We start from the raw sequence: 21,244 nt of genomic DNA on the forward strand, positions 1-21,244 counted from the left end.
TTAGGACTCGGTACTTTCACTGCTGGGGCCCCGTGTTCAATCCCCAGTCGGGGAACTAAGATCCCACAAGCCCGTGTGGCGTGGGGGAAAAAAAAAAGCACCAGATTTTACAGATTCTTAAAAATCGGCACCTCCCTCAGTCATGAACGGTTTGGTAGCTCATCTAAATAAGAGAATATTATAGAAAATGGAGACACTCTTTTAGCCAGAGTTCATAAGACCAGAACTTCAGATGAGAGGAGTATCTAGCTTACAAGAAGTCTTAGGTCTCCTGAAACTTTCAAGAAAGTGAAGAGAGAGGGACCATACTCAGTTGGCTTTCTTCACTGACAGTTTTTAGAGAATAAAAGTATTTCTTCTGTGGCATATGCTGCCTTCAATCCCAGTACAAGCTATCCATATGGAGGTTATGTTCAGTAGACACAGAATTTTTCTATTGATGTTATTCTTGACTCTACCTAAAAATTTCTCATTGGTAAAATGTCACAATATTTTTAAAGGTTGTTTTTAGCTTTATTGAGATATAATTTACATACTATAAAATTCATCCATTTTAAGTAGACAATTCAGCGGGTTTTTTTTTTTTTTTTATGCCCCTAAGATGCTGTTACTTTTTTTTTTTTTTTTTTTTTTTAATTTTATTTATTTATGGCTGTGTTGGGTCTTCGTTTCTGTGCGAGGGCTTTCTCTAGTTGTGGCAAGTGCAGGCCACTCTTCATCACGGTGCACGGGCCTCTCACTATCGTGGCCTCTCTTGTTGCGGAGCACAGGCTCCAGACGTGCAGGCTCAGTAATTGTGGCTCACGGGCCCAGCCGCTCTGCGGCATGTGGGATCCTCCCAGACCAGGGCTCGAACCCGTGTCCCCTGCGTTGGCAGGCAGACTCTCAACCACTGCGCCACCAGGGAAGCCCCAATTCAGCGGGTTTTAATATATTTACAGAGTTTTGCAACCATCACTACTACCCAATTTTAGAACATTTCTGTCACCCCAAAAAGAAGCTTTGTGCCCATTTGCAGTCAGTATGTGTTCTTACTCCCAACCCTAGGTAACCACTAATCTACTTCCTGTCTCTATACATAGGCCTGCTCCTACTCTGGACATTTCATATAAATGGAATCATACGATAAGTGATATGGTGTTTATGACTTCTTTCACTGAGCATAATGTTTTTGTTAAGTGATTTTTTTTACATGTTTTACATTTGTTTTACACGTTGTAGCATGTATCAGTACTTTGTTCCTTTTTATTGCCGAGTAGTATTCCATGGTCCAGATGTACCACAGATTGTTTAACCATTCACCTGTTGAAAGAAATCTGGGTTGTCTCCAGTTTTTGACTATTATGAATAAAGCTGCTATAAACATTTGTGTGTAGGTTTTTGTGTGAACATGTATTTCCATTTCTCTGGGGTAAATGCCCAGGAGTGCAATTGCTGGATCCTGTGATAGTTACATGTTTAATTTTTAAAGGAATAGCCAAATTGTTTTCTAGAATACCTGTACCATTTACATTCCCACCAGCAGTGTATGAATGATATAGTTGCTTCACATCATCACCATTTGGATTTTCACTGTTTTTTATTTTAGCCATTGTGATTTTAATTTTCATTTCCCTGATGGCTAATGATATTGAACCTCTTTTCATGTGCTTATTTTCCATTTGTAATGCTTTTTGGTGAAATGTCTGTTCAGATCTTTTGCGCGTTTTAAATTGAATCATTTGTTCCTTACTGTTGAGTTTTGAGCATTCTTTACATATTCTGGATACAAGTCCATTGTTGTAAATGTGGTTTGTAAATATTTTGTCCCATTCTGTCGCTTGTTTCTGTATCTTCTTAACAGTCTTCTGCAGAGCAAGTTTTTCATTTTGATGAAAGTGAATTTTTCTTTGATAGATCTTGCTCTTGGTGTCAAATTGAAGAACTCTTTGCTTAACCCTAGGTCCTGAAGATTTCCTCCTTTGTGTTTCTAAAGTTTTTTTACTTTTACATTTAAGTCCATGATCCATTTTAAGTTAACTTTTGTATAAGGCATGAGACTTAGGTTGAAGTTCTTTTTTTTTTTCCTATTGTTCCAGTACCATTTGTTAAAAAGACCATCTTCCTCCATTTGATTACTTTTCTACCTCTGTCAAAAATCTGTTGGGCATATTCGTGTGGGAGTATATTCATTTTAATACTGCAAAATATATTAGGTTGTGGTAGGCAGAATAATGGGCCCCCTAAGATGGCTATGACCTAATCCCTGGAACTTGTGAACATGGTAGGTTACATGGCAAAGGAGAATTAGGGTTGCTAATCAGCTGACTTTAAAGTAGGGACATTATCCTGGATTATCTGGGTGAGCCTGATGTAATAACAAGGGTTATTAAAAGTGGAAGAGGGAGGCAGAAGAGAAAGGTCAGAGAATGAGGTGTAAGGATAGAAGCAGGGTTAGAGAGATGCAGTGTTGTTGGCTTTGAAGACTGCGGAAGCTGGCCAGGATCCAAGGAATGTGAATGGCCTCTAGAAGATGGAAAAGGTAAGGAAATGGATTCTCTCCTAGAGCCTCCAGAAAGGACCACAGCCCTGCCAACATCTTGATTTTAGCTTAGGAATACCTGTATTAGACTTCTAACCCACTGAACTTACTATTAGAGATAATAAATTTGTGTAGTTTTAAGCCACTGAGTTTGTGGTAACTTATTGCTGCAACAATAGAATACTAATAAATGGATATTTCAGAAAAGTTCCCATTGATAATAGGATTCTAAATGTTTGGGCACACCATTTATCTGGAAAGTTTACATATATGGAACATCCCAATGGTATCAGACAAATGAAGTGCTACTCTAGGTAGATTTGTGCATTCAATGGGGAATAATTAGAAAATATATTACATTTATCTTTAAATTTCTACATTCATTGTGACTTTAAATTATGTTCCTTTTTGATGGGAAGTGTTTTGTGACTTGTTTTTGTTTGCATTTCAGAAGAGTGTTTGAATGTCTTGAGTTTTACACTGGGAACCAAACACAGCCCCCAAAATTTATGTGACGGGAGGTTAACATCCTATTTACAGAAACATTCTTCATTTTGCAATATATAGATACTGAATTATTATGTTATAAACCTGAAACTAACATAGTGTTATATGTCAATTATATCACAATTTAAGAAAAGAAATATTCAGTTGACTTTGATAGTAGGACAAATAGAATTTGATTAATAATCTTTTTTTTTTTTGCGGTATGCGGGCCTCTCACTGTTGTGGCCTCTCCCGTTGCGGAGCACAGGCTCTGGACGCGCAGACTCAGCGGCCATGGCTCACGGGCCCAGCCGCTCCACGGCATGTGGGATCTTCCCGGACCAGGTCGCGAACCCGCATCCCCTGCATCGGCAGGTGGACTCTCAACCACTGCGCCACCAGGGAAGCCCAATAATTTTGATACTTATGCTAATCCTATTCGTTTTTTTAAATAACAGATTTATTGAGTTATAATTTACGTACCATACAGTTCACCCAGTTAAAGTGTACAGTTTAATGATTCTTAATATATTCACTGATATGTGCCAACATCAGTACAGAGCACTTTGAATATCTTATCTCATTGCCTTCTGATTTCCATTGTTTTTCATGAGAAGTCAGCTGTTAATCTTATTGGGGTTCCCTTATAAGTGAGGAGTCATTTTTCCCTTGCCGCTTTCAAGATTTTCTCCTTGTCTGGCTTAAAGCAATTTGACCATGATATGCCGTCTATTTGTGCAGCTGTTTGCAGACAGTAGTGTAGTAGTAGAAGTAGTAGTAGTATAAACTACTTGGAGTTTTTTGAGCTTCCTGGATGTGCAAATTAATGTTTTTCAGTTAAATTGGGAAGTTTGCAGCCACTAAAAAAAAGGGTTTTTTTGCTTTTTTTCTCTCTCTCCTTGTGGCACTCCCATTACATATATGTTGGTGCATTTAATGGTACCCCACATTTCTCTCAGGCTTTGTACATTTTTCTTCATCTTTCTTCCTGGTTCATGGTTTTCTTTAGTTCTAGGAACATATTTACATGGCTAATTTGAAGTCTTTGCCTGTTAAATCTGACATCTAGTTGCACTTACAGGCAGTTTCTGTTGCCTGCTTTTTTGCTGGTGTATAGGTCACACTTTCCTGTTTCTTTACATGTCTCGTAACTTTTTGTTAGAAACTGGGCATTTTAGATAATATAGCATTAGCAACTCAGTACTGGTGCCCCACCGCCCCTCAGGGTTCTTTATTGTTATTTGCTTGTGAATTTTTTTAGTGACTGGCTGCATTATTTTATTGAAACCTATTTACTCTCGCCCTTTGCCCTGAAGTGTGAAGTCTTGATGTTGCTTCTTAGGCATGCAGCCTTTGGTATGCCCACAGTCACCCTGGGATTGACTGTGGTTTTGGCAGGGCTCTTTCTGACTCTTTACCCTGACCACGTCCAACTGTTAAACTCCACTGATTGCCGTTGTTTTTAATAGTGCCCTGGGGCATATGTTGCTCCCCAAACTGATCCAGTCAGATTAGGGCTCCTTTGAAGGGATAGTTCCTGAGATCAGTATTAGAGATTTCTTCTGACCCCAGGATGGTTCCTCCCAGCTATTTCTTTCCTTGGTTCTCTCCGGCATTCTATACCGTAGGCTTGGACTTCTCCACACGCTGTTGCAAATGAAGTCAGTTCCATTGGGGGAAGATTTAGAGCCCTCTATTCTATGGCCTACTTCTCCCCATAGGCAAAATCTCTGAGCCACAGCTCTACTGCAGGGGGTGGGGACAATGATGTGTTTCCCTCTGAGTGGTGACCCCAGGTCTCCTAGGTTTGCCTCTCCTAATGTAGAACCCACGAGCTGGGCCCAGGGCAATTAGGGCCTCAGTATTCTTGGTGGTATCACACCCCTGGACTTAGCCTCCATACCAGGAATGGGGGCCACCTGGAAGAAGGGAACCCCCATCTCTCAGCCATAGTTGTCTGGAACCTAGCCTCATCAACCAGTAGTCGCTGCGGACCAGATGAGAAACACACATCCTGCTCTTCCCAGCTTTACAACTGGGAGCTGGAGGAGAGGGAGCTCTGTGTTCTTGGCTGCACTTGTCTGGTGTGATATCTGTGCTGGGAGCAGGAATGGAGGGAGTGGGTCTAGGTCCAAATACCATAGACTCTTACTTTATGTACTGAGTTGTAGATTTTCTTTAATGAGTGCTTCTTCATTTTCTGTATGCCCTTAGGACCATTTCCAGAGATTTTATTCTATTTTTTTTAAGGGAACTTTATTTTTCTTATTTATTTATTTATTTTTGGCTGCATTGGGTCTTTGTTGCTGCACGGGCTTTCTTTAGTTGAGGCAAGTGGGGGCTACTCTGTTGCGGTGCATGGGCTTCTCATTGCTATGGCTTCTCTTGTTGTGGAGCACGGGCTCTAGGCACACAGGCTTCAGTAGTTGTGGCTTGCAGGCTCTAGAGCACAGGCTCAGCAGTTGTGGCGCACGGGCTTAGTTGCTCCGCGGCATGTGGGATCTTCCTGGACCAGGGCTCGAACCCGTGTCCCCTGCGTTGGCAGGCGGATCTTAACCACTGCGCCACCAGGGAAGCCCTCCAGAGATTTTAAATGAGTGTTTTTTGTTTATTTTTTAAGTAATTTTCACCAGTTTCACTGGGGAATGGATCCACAAATCTCTTCACATTGTCATGCCAGAAATGGAGCTCTACCAGCTTTTTAGCATACAGTTTTGTTTCTGTTACTCCTCATTGCTCATAGTGGCCTTGTACTTGGATTTCTATCTCCTTGGTAGATTGTGAGTCTCTTGAAGGCAGTAGCCCTGACCTTTATTCCTTGTTGGATCATGATTGTCCCTAGTAGCATTTTATATACTGTGGCGCATAAAAGAATGTTAGTTATTGACTGTATCACTGTCTTTTCTAGTTTATATTTTCAGCACTTCTTTTGTGACTTAAAGTGTCTTACCATGTTTTCCTTTTTTTCTTCTCTCTAGTGCTGATGTGTTCCCAGAAAGGTGGTGCCTCTTTTTTATCTGTCACTGGTCTCTCTTTCCCTTTCCCTCCCTCCCTCCCTCCCTCCCTCCCTCCCTCCTTCTCTCTCTCTGTCTCTGTCTCTCTGTCTCTGTCTCTCTCTCTCTGTCTCTCTCTCTCTTTCTCTCTCTCTCTCTCACACACACACACACACACACACACACACACACAAGGATGCTTAAACCATTGGAAGTTTTAATTTAAAACATTATTTTTCACGATATAGGAGCTTTCTGTAGCATTTCTTGCGATAGATAGATATAATTTTAAATTAGGCTAGTTGTTTGTGGGATGGGAACAGGTAGAAAGTGAGAAAGGGAGAGAAAGGGCAGGCAGAAGAGCAATGGTTTGTGCTTTTAAAGATGGGACATGCCTCACTTGTTCTTTCTTCAGCCAGCCATGTCTCATGCCTTTTTAACCTTGGCCCTTGACAGCTCTGCCTTTGCAACGGCTTTTTCCTTTCTTGCTCCTCTCTTATTAGGGATCCCTGGCTGATGATGACCCTGTGGCTGCCCCCCTTTGTTTGGGTGGACAGTGGTCATGTGGCCACATCTGAGGCTCCAGCCAATCCTATACCATTCATTCTCTGCTGCTTGGATTTCCTCCTAAAGCTAATATGTGGCCTCAACCAGTCTTTGACACACTGTGTATTGGAGAATTTGGTAGTACTCTTCTCCCATCACTCTAGGTCATTTGAGAATATTCTTAACAGAAATTATTTGATTTGTGTGATTTGCCTGCTGCTGCTTCTTAAGCAGTATTGACTGCCCTCTGGGATGGGTATGTGTGGGTTGACTATTTTATTCAGTGTTGTTCTCTTTCCCAGGATGCTCCAGGATGAAACGTCATAGAACTCTCAGCAGCAGTGACAGTTCAGACGAGAGTGAGTAGAACCAGCCAACAGCTGGTAACCTCTGTATCTGTAATCCTTGAGGATTTCTTTGACTTGAGGACAAGCTGTTTCATGCTTCTTTTAATGGTTAAAAAATAATGTTTCTAGGAAGGAAAGCTTGGAGTACCATTTTTCTTATTTAAATTTCATTAGACATAGATAAGTTAGGTGAGAAAATTGGTTTTATGCGGCATATAGCATTTTGTTTTTCACTTTTTATTTACCCAGGCAACAAAGCCACATCTACCAATGATTTAACAGTCCTTTTCTAGAAAGTAAGAAAAGTATGAGAGCATAATTGTAGGCCCTACAGTTCTATTTGTAGCTCAGGTACTAGGTGTTTGACTGGATGAGTCATCATTTGTAAAAGACAACAGCTTTATTAACAGTAGCATTTGGGGAAGTGCTGAAGGTTACACAGATTACCTGCTCCACATTTTTAGTTTTTTCAGTTACTTTTGCAGATACTTTTTCTCCAGATGGAACATGAATTGTGTTATTCCAAGTTATTATGAAATATGATTACACCAAATTGAATCTCCTCAGCGTTAGCACTGTTGAAGCTTTTGCACCCTGGGATGTCACCCATAAATGTCATTAAACTCCATTATGAAACTTTTTTGGTTGCAATTTAACTGTTTTCTTCAGTGGTATGAGGTCACTGTGCTCTTCTCCACCATATATTTCATATTCTTTTGGATGACATTTAGTTACAATAGCAGGTAATAAGTCTCAGTATGTTTTTCTAATTATCTTTTGCAGGTCCTTCCACTTCCTTTACTTCTGGCTCAATGTATAGGAGCAAGTCAAAAATTCCAAATGAACACAAGAAACCTGCTGAGGTGAGATCAGATATTAAATTCTTAAGACTTAAAAAATAGACAGATAGCTACCTTCTGCCTACATATCTACAATACCCAGATCTTGGAGACGTGAGGAGTAAACTACATGCCAATGGATAGGCTTGTTTTCTGATGAACTTTTTTGCTTTTCAAGAAAGATTCCGTTTCCTTTTTCCTTTGGGGAAAACAGTAACCTTCACTGTGCTTTCATTTTGGTGATGACACCTAAGTGCCTGGCTTTAGAATATAAGTCCTCTCCTAGCCAAGAAGTCAAAGGGAGCCAGATTTGGAGAATTGGGAAGGACCAAAAGAGCCAAAGATCTGGCCTATGATAGGAAAGAGCTAAGTTGGCAGGTGGGAGGCAGTGCAGGAAAGGATAGATGAGGAAGTTGTGGATAGAGAAGGAAAGGACTGGATTGGAGATCTGGGCTCTGGTATGTCCTCACAGCCTTCAGAGCACTACCACCAGGCCAGGAAAAATGGGCCAGTCCTTGTGAGGCTAGTCGTCTTCTGCCTCAAGGGCAGCAAAGTGCCAGGGTTGCACCTGGATTTGGTAATTGTTTTATGAACCCTACAGACTTTCCTCTGTGATAATTAAATGATGAGAAACTGACCTTGTCTATCTTCACTTCTACTATGAGTAGTCTTCCTTGGCTGCAAAGGAAAAGGGAATGTATTAGTTAACTGTTGCTGCATTATACAATATAACAAAATTATTGGCTTAAAGCAGCACACATTTATTATCTCAGTTTCTGTGGGTCAGGAGTCTGGGCACAGCATGACTGGGTTCTCTCTGTTCAAGGTCTTTCAAGGCTGCAATCAGTGTGCTGGCTGGGCTGTATTCTCATCTGGAAGTTTGACTAGGGAAGAATTTGCTTCCGAGCTCATTCAGATTGTTGGCAGAATTCATCTCCTTCCAGCTGGAGGACTGAGGTCCCTGTTTTTTCATTGACTTTTGGTAGAGTACCACCCTCCACTCCTAGAGGCTGCTTGTAGTTCTTTGCCATGTGGCCTTCTCCAATAGATCCTCTCAAAACACAGCAGCTTACTTTTTCAAAGCCAGCTAGGGGAGAGTCTTTTACTCCAGTCTGCTAAGACTGAGTCTTTTTTTTTTTTTTTTTTTTGCGGTACGCAGGCCTCTTACTGTTGCGGCCTCTCCCATTGCGGAGCACAGGCTCTGGATGCTCAGGCTCAGTGGCCATGGCTCACGGGCCCAGCCGCTCCGCAGCATGTGGGATCCTCCCGGACCGGGGCACGAACCTGTGTCCCCTGCATCGGCAGGCAGACTCTCAACCACTGCGCCACCAGGGAAGCCCAAGACTGAGTCTTATATAACATAATCATGAGAATAGCATCCCATTACATTTGCCACATAACATAACCTAATCGAGGGAGTGACATCTCATCATGTCTGACATATTCTGTTGATTAGAAACAAGTCCGGGTTCCACCTGCCCACATGCAAGTGGTGGGGGGGGCGGCATTGCTTTAGGGTGTTAGCCAGAGAGAGCATTTCTCCCTTTCTCAGAGGTCACTTTTCATTTTCACCTTTTGCCAGGGATCTTTCTGGGCAGAGTAGAATATCAGTGTGTAGTTATATGTGTCTGTGTCATGCAGAAAAGCTTAGGGAATAAAACGCACATAAACAGGAGCAGAACAGATTTCCCACCTATCCAGAGGAGGCTTTGACTACAGAATGGTGAGAAAGAAACCTTGCTACTTTCCCATTTAGGACAGCCAGTCCTCGAACATAAAGTGACTCAAGAGCTTTGAGTCTTAAGGCCTGCTGCCTCCAAGTCAGTGAGAATATCAGTGTTTTGTTGCAAGAGATAGGGGACCTGGGCTACTGGAAGCAAATTTTTTCATTTATATGTCCCATTCTATTATAAAAGAGAGAACCTGATATTGTAGGACAAAACCAGCCTTGGCATTAGAAAAGATTGATTCCATGTGTTGCTTGGCTGGTTTATTTCATCTCTCTGAAATCATTTGTTTTGTCATTATAACATGGACGTTATAACGCCTACCTCTCATAGGTACCATTTATTGTAATTTTCTGTGCCAAGAGCTTTTTATTAGATAATCTGATTGTTTCCCAAAATTAAGCAATTGTAAGAACCTCCTTGGATGCTTCCTTCATTTAAAAATTTTATTTAATAACTTATTTATATCAGTATGGACTGACATATATTTATTTTATACTTTGGGTTATAATCCAGTACTACATAATATATTGTATTGCTCAAATTATTCTATATATCAGTGAAATCATCTCTCTTATTTTTCTCTTTTCAATTTCCATTGATTTCTGCTCTTACTTTTATTATTTTTTCCTTCTTGCTTCAGTTTTATTTTGTACTTTTTCTAGATTCTTGAGGTAGATGCTTAGGCTATTTGAAATTTTTCCTTTTTTATAGTATAAGAATTTTAGTGCTATAAATTTCCCTTTAAATACTACTTTAGCTGCACCACATTAATTTGGGTATGTTTATTTTCATTTTCATCCATTTCAATATTTTTATTTTCCTTGAGACTTCCTCATTGATCCATGGATTATTTAGAAGTGTGTTGTTTAGTTTCCAAGCGTTTGGAGACTTTTATTGCTATCTTTCTGTTATTGATTTCTAGTTTGAGTTCATTTTTGTCAGAGAACATAGTCTGTATGTTTCAGTTCTTTTACATGTGTCAAGGTTTGTTTTCTGGCCCAAGATATGGTTTATCTTGGTGAATGTTTCATGGGAACTTGAAAAGAATGTGTATTCCACTGTTGTTGGGTCCTGTTGGTTGATGGTGTTCTTCTGTATCCCAGCTTATTTTCTGCCTAGTAGTTTTATCAGTTGTTCAGTTAGGGCTGTAGCAGTCTCCAACTGTAATTGTGGATTTGGGTATTTCTCCTCTCAGTTCTATCAAATTTGCTTTGTGTATTTTGAAGCTCTGTTGTTAGGTGTATACATATTTAAGATTGCTATATCTTCTTGGTGAATTTATCATCATGTAATGTCCCTCTTTGTCTTTGGTAATTTTGTTTGCTCTGAAGTCTATACTATCTAATATTAATATCATTTCTGGCTTTCTTTTGATTCCTGTTTACATGGTATGTGGTATATTTTTTCCATCCTTTCACTTTTCATTTATACATATAATTTTTATTTGAAATGAGTTTCTTGCAGATGATATATAGTTGGGTCATTTTTTAATCCACTCTTTCAATCTCTGTCTTTTAATTGGCATATTTAAAACATTTATATTTAATGTAACTTTTACTACTGTTTGGTTTAAGTCTGCCATTTTACTGTTCTTCTGTTTGTTTTCTCTGGGTTTTTTGTTCCTCTTTTATTTTCTGTCTTCTTGTGGATTACTTGAACATTTTTTTAAGTTCCATGTTGAGTTTCCTTCTTCTTTCTTTTTTTTTTTTTTTTTTTGGCTGCACTGCACAGCTTACAGGATCTTAGTTCCCCAACCAGGGATTGAACCTGGGGCCTCAGCAGTGAAAGTGCAGAGTCCTAACCACTGGACTGCCAGCGAATTCCCCCATGTTGATTTTTCTATGGTGGTTTTAAGGGTATATCTTTGTGTAGATTTTTAGTGGTTGCTCTTGGGAAGCAACCTTTAAAACGGAGGGCCTTTAACAAACATGACATCAGTCTCCTGGTCTCTACATTTTACCACTTTGAAGTAAAGGAAGCTTACCACCATTTGGTTTGTTTATCCACCCCACCCCCACCTTTATCATATAGTTGTCTTAAATATTTTCTCTACATACATTGAGAACTACATTAGACAATGTTAGAATATTGCTTCAACAATAAAATATTATTATAAAACTCAAGAGGAAAAGGGTAGTCTCTTATATTTACCTGTATTTTTATTCTCTTGTTCTTCCTTTATTCCTGATGTTCCAACTTTCCTTTTGTTTATTTCCTTTCTATATGAAGAACTCCCTTTAGCTATCCTTTTAGGGGGAGTCTGCTGGTGATAAGTTCTCTTAGTTTTCCTTCATTTGAGAATGTCTTGGTTTTACCTGAAGGTTATTTTCACTTGATATAGAATTCTGGTTTGACAGAACTTTTCTTTCGGCACTTGAAAAATGTGCTACTTCCTTCCTGCCTCCATGGTTTCTAATTAGAGATCTGCTCTCATTCAAATGGTTGCTCTCCCATAGATAATCAGTCATTTCTTTTCCAGTTGCCTTCAAGATTTTTCTTTGTCTTTAGTTTTCCCAAGAAAACTTTAGAAATCCATGCCTGGGCATGGATTTCTTTGGGTTTATCCTGTTTGGGCTTTGATCAGCTTCCTGAATCTAAGTTTATATCTTTTGCCAAATTTGGGAAATTTTCAGCCATTATTTCTTCAGCTATTTTTCAGCTCCACCTTTTTTTCTTTTCTTCTTTTGAGACTTCAACTGCATGAATGCTAGATCTTTTGTTATTTCCCACAAGTCCTTCAGACTCTTCCTGTTTTTTCAGTGTATATTCTTTCTGTTGGTTAGATTAATTTCTCTTTTTCCCTGTTTCTTTATTCTGTTAATTCCATTATTCTATTGAGCCTATCCTATGTGTTTATTTCAGTTATTATATTATTACATTTCAAATTTTCCATTTGGTTATTCTTTGTATCTTCTTATTTCTTTGCTGAAACTTTCTTTTTTTGTTGTTTCAAAAGTGTTTGTAATTTCTTGTTGAAGCATTTTTATGATGGCTGCTTTAAAATCCTTGTCAGATAATTCCAACATTTGTGTCATCTCAGTGCTGGTATCTGTTGATGGTCTCTTATTCCTGGTTCTTAGTATTATGAATGATTTCCTATTGCATCCTGGGCTGGGTTTTTGTTTTGTTTTGTTTTGTTTTTTGGTATTATGTTATCAGACACTAAGTCTTATTTAAATCTGCTTTGGCAGGCTTCCATAATAACCAGACCAGTGGGGAAGAGAGACACTGACTTTTTACCACCAGTTACACAATTCCTAGGCTCCCCATCCTAGTTCTGTTATCTCTCTAGGAAGGTAGTTCTGTTATCCCTCTGGGAAGGGGGAAGGTTGGCTCATTACTACTTGGCAGGGGTGGAAATCCCCACTTTGTTACCTCCACTGATAGCAGGGGCAGTGGTGTGGTAAGGGGTACTGCATTACTGATGGGCAGTGGTGATAGTCCAGGCTCTCTACCCAGTCTCTGCTGATATCACATTGAGGAGGAGGAATGCCTTATTATTGCTGGGTGGGAGTGGATGTCAAAGCCTCTCAGGTGATGTCCACTGATGCCACAACAATTGTTCTTTTTTAAAAGACATTTTAACATCTTTTTTGAAATATAATTCTTACAGCATACAGTTCATCTACTTAAAGTGTATAATTCAGTGGGTTTTAGTATATTCACAGAGTTGTGTGGGTAACCATTACCACAGTCTAAATTTAGAACATTTTCATCACCCCAGAAAGAAACTCCCTATCCATTAGCAGTTAACTCCCTGGGCCCCTACTCCCAGCCACTGGCAACCACTAATCTAATTTCTGTTTCTACAGTTTTGCCTATTCTGGACATTCCATATGAGTGGAATAATACAATATATGGCTATTTGTGTCTGGCTTCTTTCATTTAACATAAGACTTTCAAAGTTCATTCATGCTGTAGCATGTATCAGTACTTCATTTCTTTTTTATGACTAAATGATACTCCATTGTATGCATATATCACATTTTTAAAATCCATTCATTAGTTGATAGACATTTGGGTTGTCTCCATTTCTGGAGTATTATGAGTAATGCTGCTGTGAGCATTCATATACACGTTTTTAGGGGGACATATTTTAGGTGGACACGTTTTTAGGTGGACAAAACACCTAGGTGTAGAATTGCTGAGTCTCATAGTAACTCTGTTTAACTATTTGAGGGAATGCCAGACTATCTTCCAAAGGGGTCTCATCAGTTTACACTCCCACCAGCAGTGTCCAAGAGTGTTTGAAATTTGTTATTGCTATGGGTACCAGAGACTTGGAATTCCTCAGATAATCTTGTTTTTGTCTCGTCTCTTGACTTTTCCCCTTGTGCTTGTCCTCAGAGAGATTTTGTTTTCTACAGCTCTCCTAGCTATAAGCCACTGTTATCACTGGAGGCTTTAGTGTGGTGGTAGGGTATGAGGGAGGGGTGGTGTTCTCTACTCTTCTGATTATGTCTCAGTCTTTGGAGTGTGTAGTGGTCCTGTGTCTGGGGGTGAGGTTGGGGAGGTAGCCTTCAGGGATAGAGCATTTTTGCCCCTGCCCACTATTTTCCTGAATGCCTGCAGCAGGTATCCTCTGGTATTCTCAGTCTATGTCCTTGAGGTTTTCTCTCCTGCAGATTAAGGCTTTTTTCTCTGTTGAGTAACACAGGGAAGCTGAGGCTGGGTGCTTTTCCCTTCCCACAGCACTAGTCCAGTGCCCTCACTTGAAATCCTTCCTCTGTAGATGAAGCCTTTTGTTCAATAAGGGAGCCAGGACACTGAGCACCAGCGACCCAGACAGCACCACTGGGGGAGCTTTTTCTCCAGGTTCTCCCCCATCTTCCCTGTGAGTGCCCTCCTGGGTTTCTAGAGAAAAAGCTTACAAGAAGGTGGGAACCCCCTATGACTACAGCCCCCAGAAACTTCATATTCTCATAGTAGGCCCCACTTAGCCCCCAGAGATTCATCAGAATTTCTAGTTTAATGTTCCTGCTGGGGCTTCTGCCCCAAGTAAGGAAATGCTCCTGTCCTGTGTCTCCCTGCAGGCGTGCTTGCCTCTCTTTGAGTTTGACTATTTGTCCTGTGACTCATTTCTCTAATGGTTTCACAAAAACTCGTTAATTTGCTGCCTCTCCTGCCTTTTTCTTCTTGTAAAGATGAGAATTTCTTTTTTCTGACTCTCTACAGATCCAAGATGAAACCTTATTTTTTAGTCATTGAAGTGCAATATAAATGATCTTTTTCACTGGGGCTTAATTGGCTGCATTGATAGACAAATATTTTCTTTGATGTTTAGTGCTTTGGTGAGATTCCTGTGTGTGCCTCCCTGAGTTATCCTCTAGAGGAGTATTTCCTAGGGGTATGTGAATTCCACATACGGTTCAGGGGCTTTGGTACCTTCTGAAAATTGTATACAGACTTTTAAGGGTATGATTTTATGTGTATTTTTTTTCTGAGCTAGTAGCCTTCATCTGATTCTCAAAAGGGCTCCTATTCTAAAAGATGTTTTTAAAAAGCTAATTGCCCTAGAAAAAGCTCATAGTACTAGATGACCAATTTGAATATATTAAAAAGTCTTTTATTCTTTCTCAAAAGCCTGCATATTTTCACCTAATATTAGTCTGACTGGTCTGTAAAATATATCAACCTATCTTAAAAGATTGACTGCATATCTTCTCTAGGCCCAGAGTCTCATTTATTATATCTAAGACTTTCATAGCAACAGAGTGAAAGCTCATATATTTTAACTCAGCAGAGAACACTGCATACTCTCAAATAGAGCCTATTTATATCACTTTACCTGTATTTCTAACAAGCTTGATTATTTGGTTTTCTGACCCACAGCAGATAAAAAGTACTAAGCTTGCAAATGCACACTTACTGCACAAAAAGGGACATTGAGGAATGGGAGAAAAACTTTCAAAGCAAACCTCAGTTGTCATCTCTTGTATGAAAAGTGCTCACATCTCCAAGTCAGACTCAATTGTTCCTCCTCCTCCATTAACAGGATGTTACAGTAAGGAGAATAATCAAACCTACCTAAGCAGCCCAAAAGTACATTGCTTTACGGGAATCGATGTTCCAGTTGATGTCAGCCCATTAGCCATCAGAAATGTCCTATTTATTCTTTATAAGAAACCTAAGAATTATTTAAACTACCTGAAAAGTATTTCCATGATTTTTAAAGTTTTAAACTTAGAAATTGAATAAGTTTGGCTTCATTGGAAAAACCAGCGTGGGACACAGTATCTTGACAACACTGGCTACTTTTGTTGATATAAAAACAAGCTTGTATTCTTTGCTAGGTTTTCTCTGCTTTAAGTGGTTGATTCTTTTAGATAACCTGAAAAATCTTTTCTTGCCTTAAGATTGTATAATTCTAAGAAAATCACTTACGGTTAATTCCTCTTGATTAAATAGAGTTACCGTGTTTGCAGCTGTTTTTTAATGCTTTGGGGGTGACATCTGTTTGTCGTCAGTTATGTATTTCAGATTTAGTGACTATGAATCAAAACTGATCAATCTCTCTGCTTCATTATACATGGACCAGACAGTGTTCCCCTTTGTGTCATACAGGAAGCACATGTTTTGGCTTTTCCTCTAAAAAGTGTCACAGAAATGTTCAGACTAGCTGTGCTTATAAGAAACTGCCCACTGAGAGATGTTAATGAGAACAGTAAAAGCCAGAGCTGTCCATGAAGGGCATTTTCATTTTGTGGCTCTGGCAGGTTAAGCATTGATATTCTAATTGAATTCATAGTGAGGCCTCCTTTGTTTCTGCAAGCATCTGAGAGGCCAAGATGTGCATGCACTGTTGGACTTGGCATAGCTTCTGGGCTGTATGTTAGCCTGTGAATCCCCTCTTTGACCATAAATGAGCAGATATCTGGTAAGTACAAAGCATTTTTGTTTCAGGAACTTTTGGGGAAACTACCAGTGCATATAAAATAGGCACACAGTTAAGAACTTGTAAAACTTCTCAACTTCATTACCTAGGTCAGTGTCAACATCCAGATCCCTCATTCACAATCTTTAATTTAGCAACAAATAGCCATGTTTCATTTTGTGAAGTTTCTGCATTACCGCATGGCCTAGAGAATGTTGGTTAAAGTTCTCGATGGAGCTCTTGCTTGGGAACACTGTCTTTGGGAGTCAAACCATGCACGTTTTAGTTGAGCCCTGAACTCACATCTCCTTTTACCCATCAACAATTACTTTATGGACTAGAGAGGAGAATTCAGCTATATACTTCTTTCTGCCTTTAGAACTAAAGCTGAGACTATGATGATGATAATAAAATAACTGCAACTAGAGTTTATTTAGCAGTTACAATGAGCCCAATACCATGCTAAGACCTTTACATAAATTCACCTATTTAATCCCTACAACTACCCCTATGACGTAAGTGTTCTTATCCTTGTTTTACAAATAAGTAAATAAACATGGAGAATTTGACAGCTTCCCAAACTAGTAAGTGGTGAAACCAGTAGACCAATCCAGGCAGTCTGTCCCTGGACCCATATTCCTCTCTTTAAAGATTTTTTTTTTTTGTAACGCTTTTCCTTTTTCTTTTCTTTTTTAAATTTATTTATTTTTGGCTGCATTGGGTCTCCGTTGCTTCATGGGCTTTCTCTAGTTGCTGAGAGTGGGGGCTACTCTTCATTGCAGTGCGCGGGCTTCTCATTGTGGTGGCTTCTCTTGTTGCCGAGCATGGGCTCTAGGCATGCAGGCTTCAGTAGTTGTGGCTTGTGGGCTCTAGAGCACAGGCTCAGTAGTTGTGGCGCACGGGCTGAGTTGCTCCTCGGCATGTGGGATCTTCCCGGACCAGGGCTTGAATCCGTGTCCCTTGCATTGGCACGTGAATTCTTAACTACTGCACCACCAGGGAAGTCCTAAAGAAGTTTTTTTTAAATAAATTTATTTTTTTTTTTTTTATTTTTTGCTGAGTTGGGTCTTTGTTGCTGTGCGCAGGCTTTCTCTAGTTGTGGCGAGCGGGGTAGTTGTGGTGAGCAGGGGCTACTCTTCGTTGTGGTGCACAGGCTTCTCATTGTGGTGGCTTCTCTTGTTGTGGAGCACGGACTCTAGGTGTGTGGGCTCAGTAGTTGTGGCTTGCAGGCTCTAGAGCGCAGGCTCAGTAGTTGTAGCGCACGGGCTTAGTTGCTCCGTGAAATGTGGGATCTTCCCGGACCAGGGCTTGAACCCACGTCTCCTGCATTGGCAGGTGGATTCTTAACCACTGCACCACCAGGGAAGTCCCCTAAACATTTTTAATTTCACTTTTTACCATATAAAACATTTACCTGGTTCAAATATCAAACTATGAAACAAAATACATTCAGAAAGATTCAGCTTTTGTCTCTCTTCTCCCTATTTTCTCCCCTTTCCTCCGTGCTGTTTATTATTATTATTTTTTAGTTCTTGGTTTATCCTTTTATTGTTTATGAAAATATATACAAATATGCATGTATGTGTGTGCCACTATATGTATATAAAACTCATACTTCTACCCAGGATACACTGTAACTATTTTGTTTGCCTGTGTTTATTTTATAAACCTTTAAAAATGACTTTTCTTACCAGAAGCAGATTCATGAGACCAGTCTGGTAAATGTATTTCATATCACTTTGCAGATATCTTCCTGAGTACTGAACTTAAATTCCTATCCCCTCTTCAGCATTTTATGTTCTGCCTCATACTTGAAATGTTTGACTTCTACAGCAAGATAAGGCAGACTCTTGCACTCTGCCTTGAGTAAAAATGCTTCTCTAGAAACCTTGGATCTGATGCTGTTTAATCTGGCTAGCTTGTAAAATTGAAATCAGGCTTACCATGTAAGTCTATTTTTTTCTAAAGGTGGAAGGGAAATTTACAGTAGTCATTGGATTTAGCCTTCATTTGCTTAAGAAAAATAGGTATGAGTTGATTGGTATTTCTGCAGTCCGAGGTTTTCCAGACTTCACAGAGTGCCTGTTCCCTGGAAGTTTACTATTTCTGAAGCAATGGACAAGGGCCAGATTTCATTGGCCTCTTTGTCTAGAGTCTTCAGGTTACTCTTCTGTTTGGTAAATGTGTGTATTAGTTTTCTAGGACTGCTATAACAAATTACCACAAACTGGGTGGCTTAAAACAACAGGAATTTATTTTCTCACAGTTCTAGAGGCCGGAAGTCCAAAATCAGCCAGACTGCATTCCCTCCAAAGACTTTAGGGGAGATTCCATTCCTTGCCTCTTCCAGGTTCTGATAGCTATCAGCATTTATTGACTTGTGGATTAATGAATCACTCCAGTCTCTGCCTCCATGGTCATAATCCCTTCTCCTCTTCTGTCTCAAATCTCCCTCTGCCTTTCTGTTGTAAAGACACTTGTTATTGGATTTAAGCCCCACCTGGATATTCCACGATGATCCTTTCATCTCAGAATCCTTAAGTTATTTATATCTGCAGAGATCCCATTTCATATAAGGTAACATTCACAGGTTCCAGAAATTTGGATGTGGACATATCTTCTGGGGGGCCACCATTCAGCCCACTGCAATATGTTTCCAGGCTACTTAGGAAACTCTACAAAACAGACTTTCATAAGCAGTTATATCAAGTATGAAGACATGGCTTATGCTGTGTGATTATTGTTAATCCCAAAGCATGATTTTGCAATCAGTTGATTTATTTTGAGAAGTGTATTGTATGGAAAATAATGAAATATTTTATGAGGTTGAAAAATACTTGGCTCTAGTATTCTTTGCAGAGCTAAGGTAGGATTTCCCACAGGCAGTAGTTGAGCACAATTGTAAATTGCCACCGCGTCTTAACCACTGTCTCATTAAAGGCACTCTGGTAATTTATAGAAATGGATCAGAGTGTTCAGCAAAATGGTGATTCAGTTTCTCCAACTAGCCACCCAGAACACTGAGCTCTGTGCAAAACATGTTAATGGATATGTCTGTGATCCTCTCTTACCTCCTTATACAAAGCATTATGTAGTAAACCACCAGTTTTTTGTTTCCTATAGACTTAGCTTTCTCCCTGCACAGTACCCAATTAACTTTAATTGGTTAGGATTCTTGGTAGGAAAGTCATTTTGTTGCCACCTCGACACCAGCATATTTAACGTTGGTTTCCTGCTCAGGTCATATTATTCATTCTAAATCTTCCCTAAATGAAACCAACAGGCATTTGTAGAGTTGTCCCTGCAGAATAGCAAATGGAATGAGTCCTTATGCATTTAAATGACATCATTCAATTATGTGATAGTTCAGTCCTGTACTCTGTGAAATGTCAGTTTAAACAGAGCTACACCAACTGAGAATTAATTGCTTTCTTGTACCATGCGCTGTGCTTCAACTTTCATGTTACACATAACTTGGACAGTGTTTCTCTTCAGAGAACCTTGATTAGCATTAAAGGCTAAAATGTTTGCTTGATGGCATCTCTTCCTTTGATAATCCAGAGATGTAGACACATTTACCTTAAACCTGCAAGTGGTTGTTTGATTTTTTTTCAGAATTAGCACTTAGTAGGTGAGGTATATATCAGTGTATGTATGCTTTTATATGAAAGTTTATTCCCTCATTGTTTAGGCATTAACTGGGCCTTCATCAGTGAAATCAGTACCAGGTTAGCTGAAGAACTCATGGCATTCTTCTTTCCTGTTCTTGAAAAGGCAGAATCACAAAGCCTAAGTTGCCACAGCAATTTAAGTCATGTTCCCAGGCTTGTGAGTACATTTCTGTGCCTGTCAATCACGCAGGAGCCTGTTCAGTCAGAGGATAACAGTACATCAAACTTTAGATGGGTATTCGTTCCCATATTGTCAGTACCTAACTGTGCTTAAGGTGCAGAAAATGGACTATAGGGAATCTCTTTGTCTCTGTAAGTCCAAGTTTTAGCTGTACCCATATCATCATCCCCTACCTCTGGCCTTTGAACTTTCCACACAGCTAGGGATCCTTTGCGAGGGGTAAGGTTAAGGCTCGCACTGGGAGCCTCTTGGCTGCCACAGTAAGCATATCATTCGTGTCCTCCTCACCCCTGTGCACACTGCTGTGCAAATTGGAGCTGTCTATACTTTGTTTCTGTTTTTGTTTTTCTTCCTGGAAAAGCATTTTTTTTTATTTTATTGAGGTATAGTTGATTTACAATGTTAATTTCTGCTGTACAGCAAAGTGACTTTAGTTATACATATATATATTCTTTTTCATATTCTTTTCCATTATGTTTTTTTAACATCTTTATTGGAGTATAATTGCTTTACAGTGGTGTGTTAGTTTCTGCTTTATAACAAAGTAAATCAGCTATACATATACATATATCCCCATATCTCCTCCCTCTTGCACCTGCCTCCCACCCTCCCTATCCCACCCCTCTAGGTGGTCACAAAGCACCAAGCTGATCTCCCTGTGCTATGTGGCTGCTTCCCACTAGCTATCTATTTTACATTTGATAGTATAAATTAGTCCATGCCACTCTCTCACTTCATCCCAGCTTACCCTTCCCCCTCCCCATGTCCTCAAGCCCATTCTCTACATCTACGTCTTTATTCCTGTATTCCCGTCCTGCCCCTAGGTTCTTCAGAACCATTTTTTTTTAGAGTCCATATATATGTGTTAGCATACGGTATTTGTTTTTCTCTTTCTGACTTACTTCACTCTGTATGACAGACTCTAGGTCCATCCACCTCACTACAGATAACTCAATTTCGTTTCTTTTTATGGCTGAGTAATATTCCATTGTATATATGTGCCACATCTTTATCCATTCATCTGTCGATGGACACTTAGGTTGCTGTAACTGTGTA

The 21,244-nt window shown here is 39.7% G+C and overlaps 1 protein-coding gene across 6 annotated transcripts in view; it reads left to right on the plus strand.

Annotated features, from left to right (window-relative positions):
- Nucleotides 1-21,244, plus strand: part of JADE3 (jade family PHD finger 3) — a 153,487-nt gene that overhangs the window by 74,674 nt on the left and 57,569 nt on the right. For 5 of the 6 annotated variants that reach the window (XM_032619543.1, XM_032619544.1, XM_032619542.1 and 2 more), the window contains 2 exons: nt 6,849-6,905; nt 7,677-7,756. In XM_032619543.1, the coding sequence (XP_032475434.1) occupies nt 6,860-6,905; nt 7,677-7,756 (126 nt within the window). In that variant the 5' untranslated portion in view covers nt 6,849-6,859. Of the gene's footprint in view, nt 1-3,311; nt 3,353-6,848; nt 6,906-7,676; nt 7,757-21,244 lie in introns of those variants that run through there. The other variant, XM_032619540.1, reaches the window with a different exon arrangement.

The sequence above is a fragment of the Phocoena sinus genome, chromosome X (assembly GCF_008692025.1).
Source record: "Phocoena sinus isolate mPhoSin1 chromosome X, mPhoSin1.pri, whole genome shotgun sequence".
Taxonomy (NCBI): Eukaryota; Metazoa; Chordata; class Mammalia; order Artiodactyla; family Phocoenidae; genus Phocoena; species Phocoena sinus.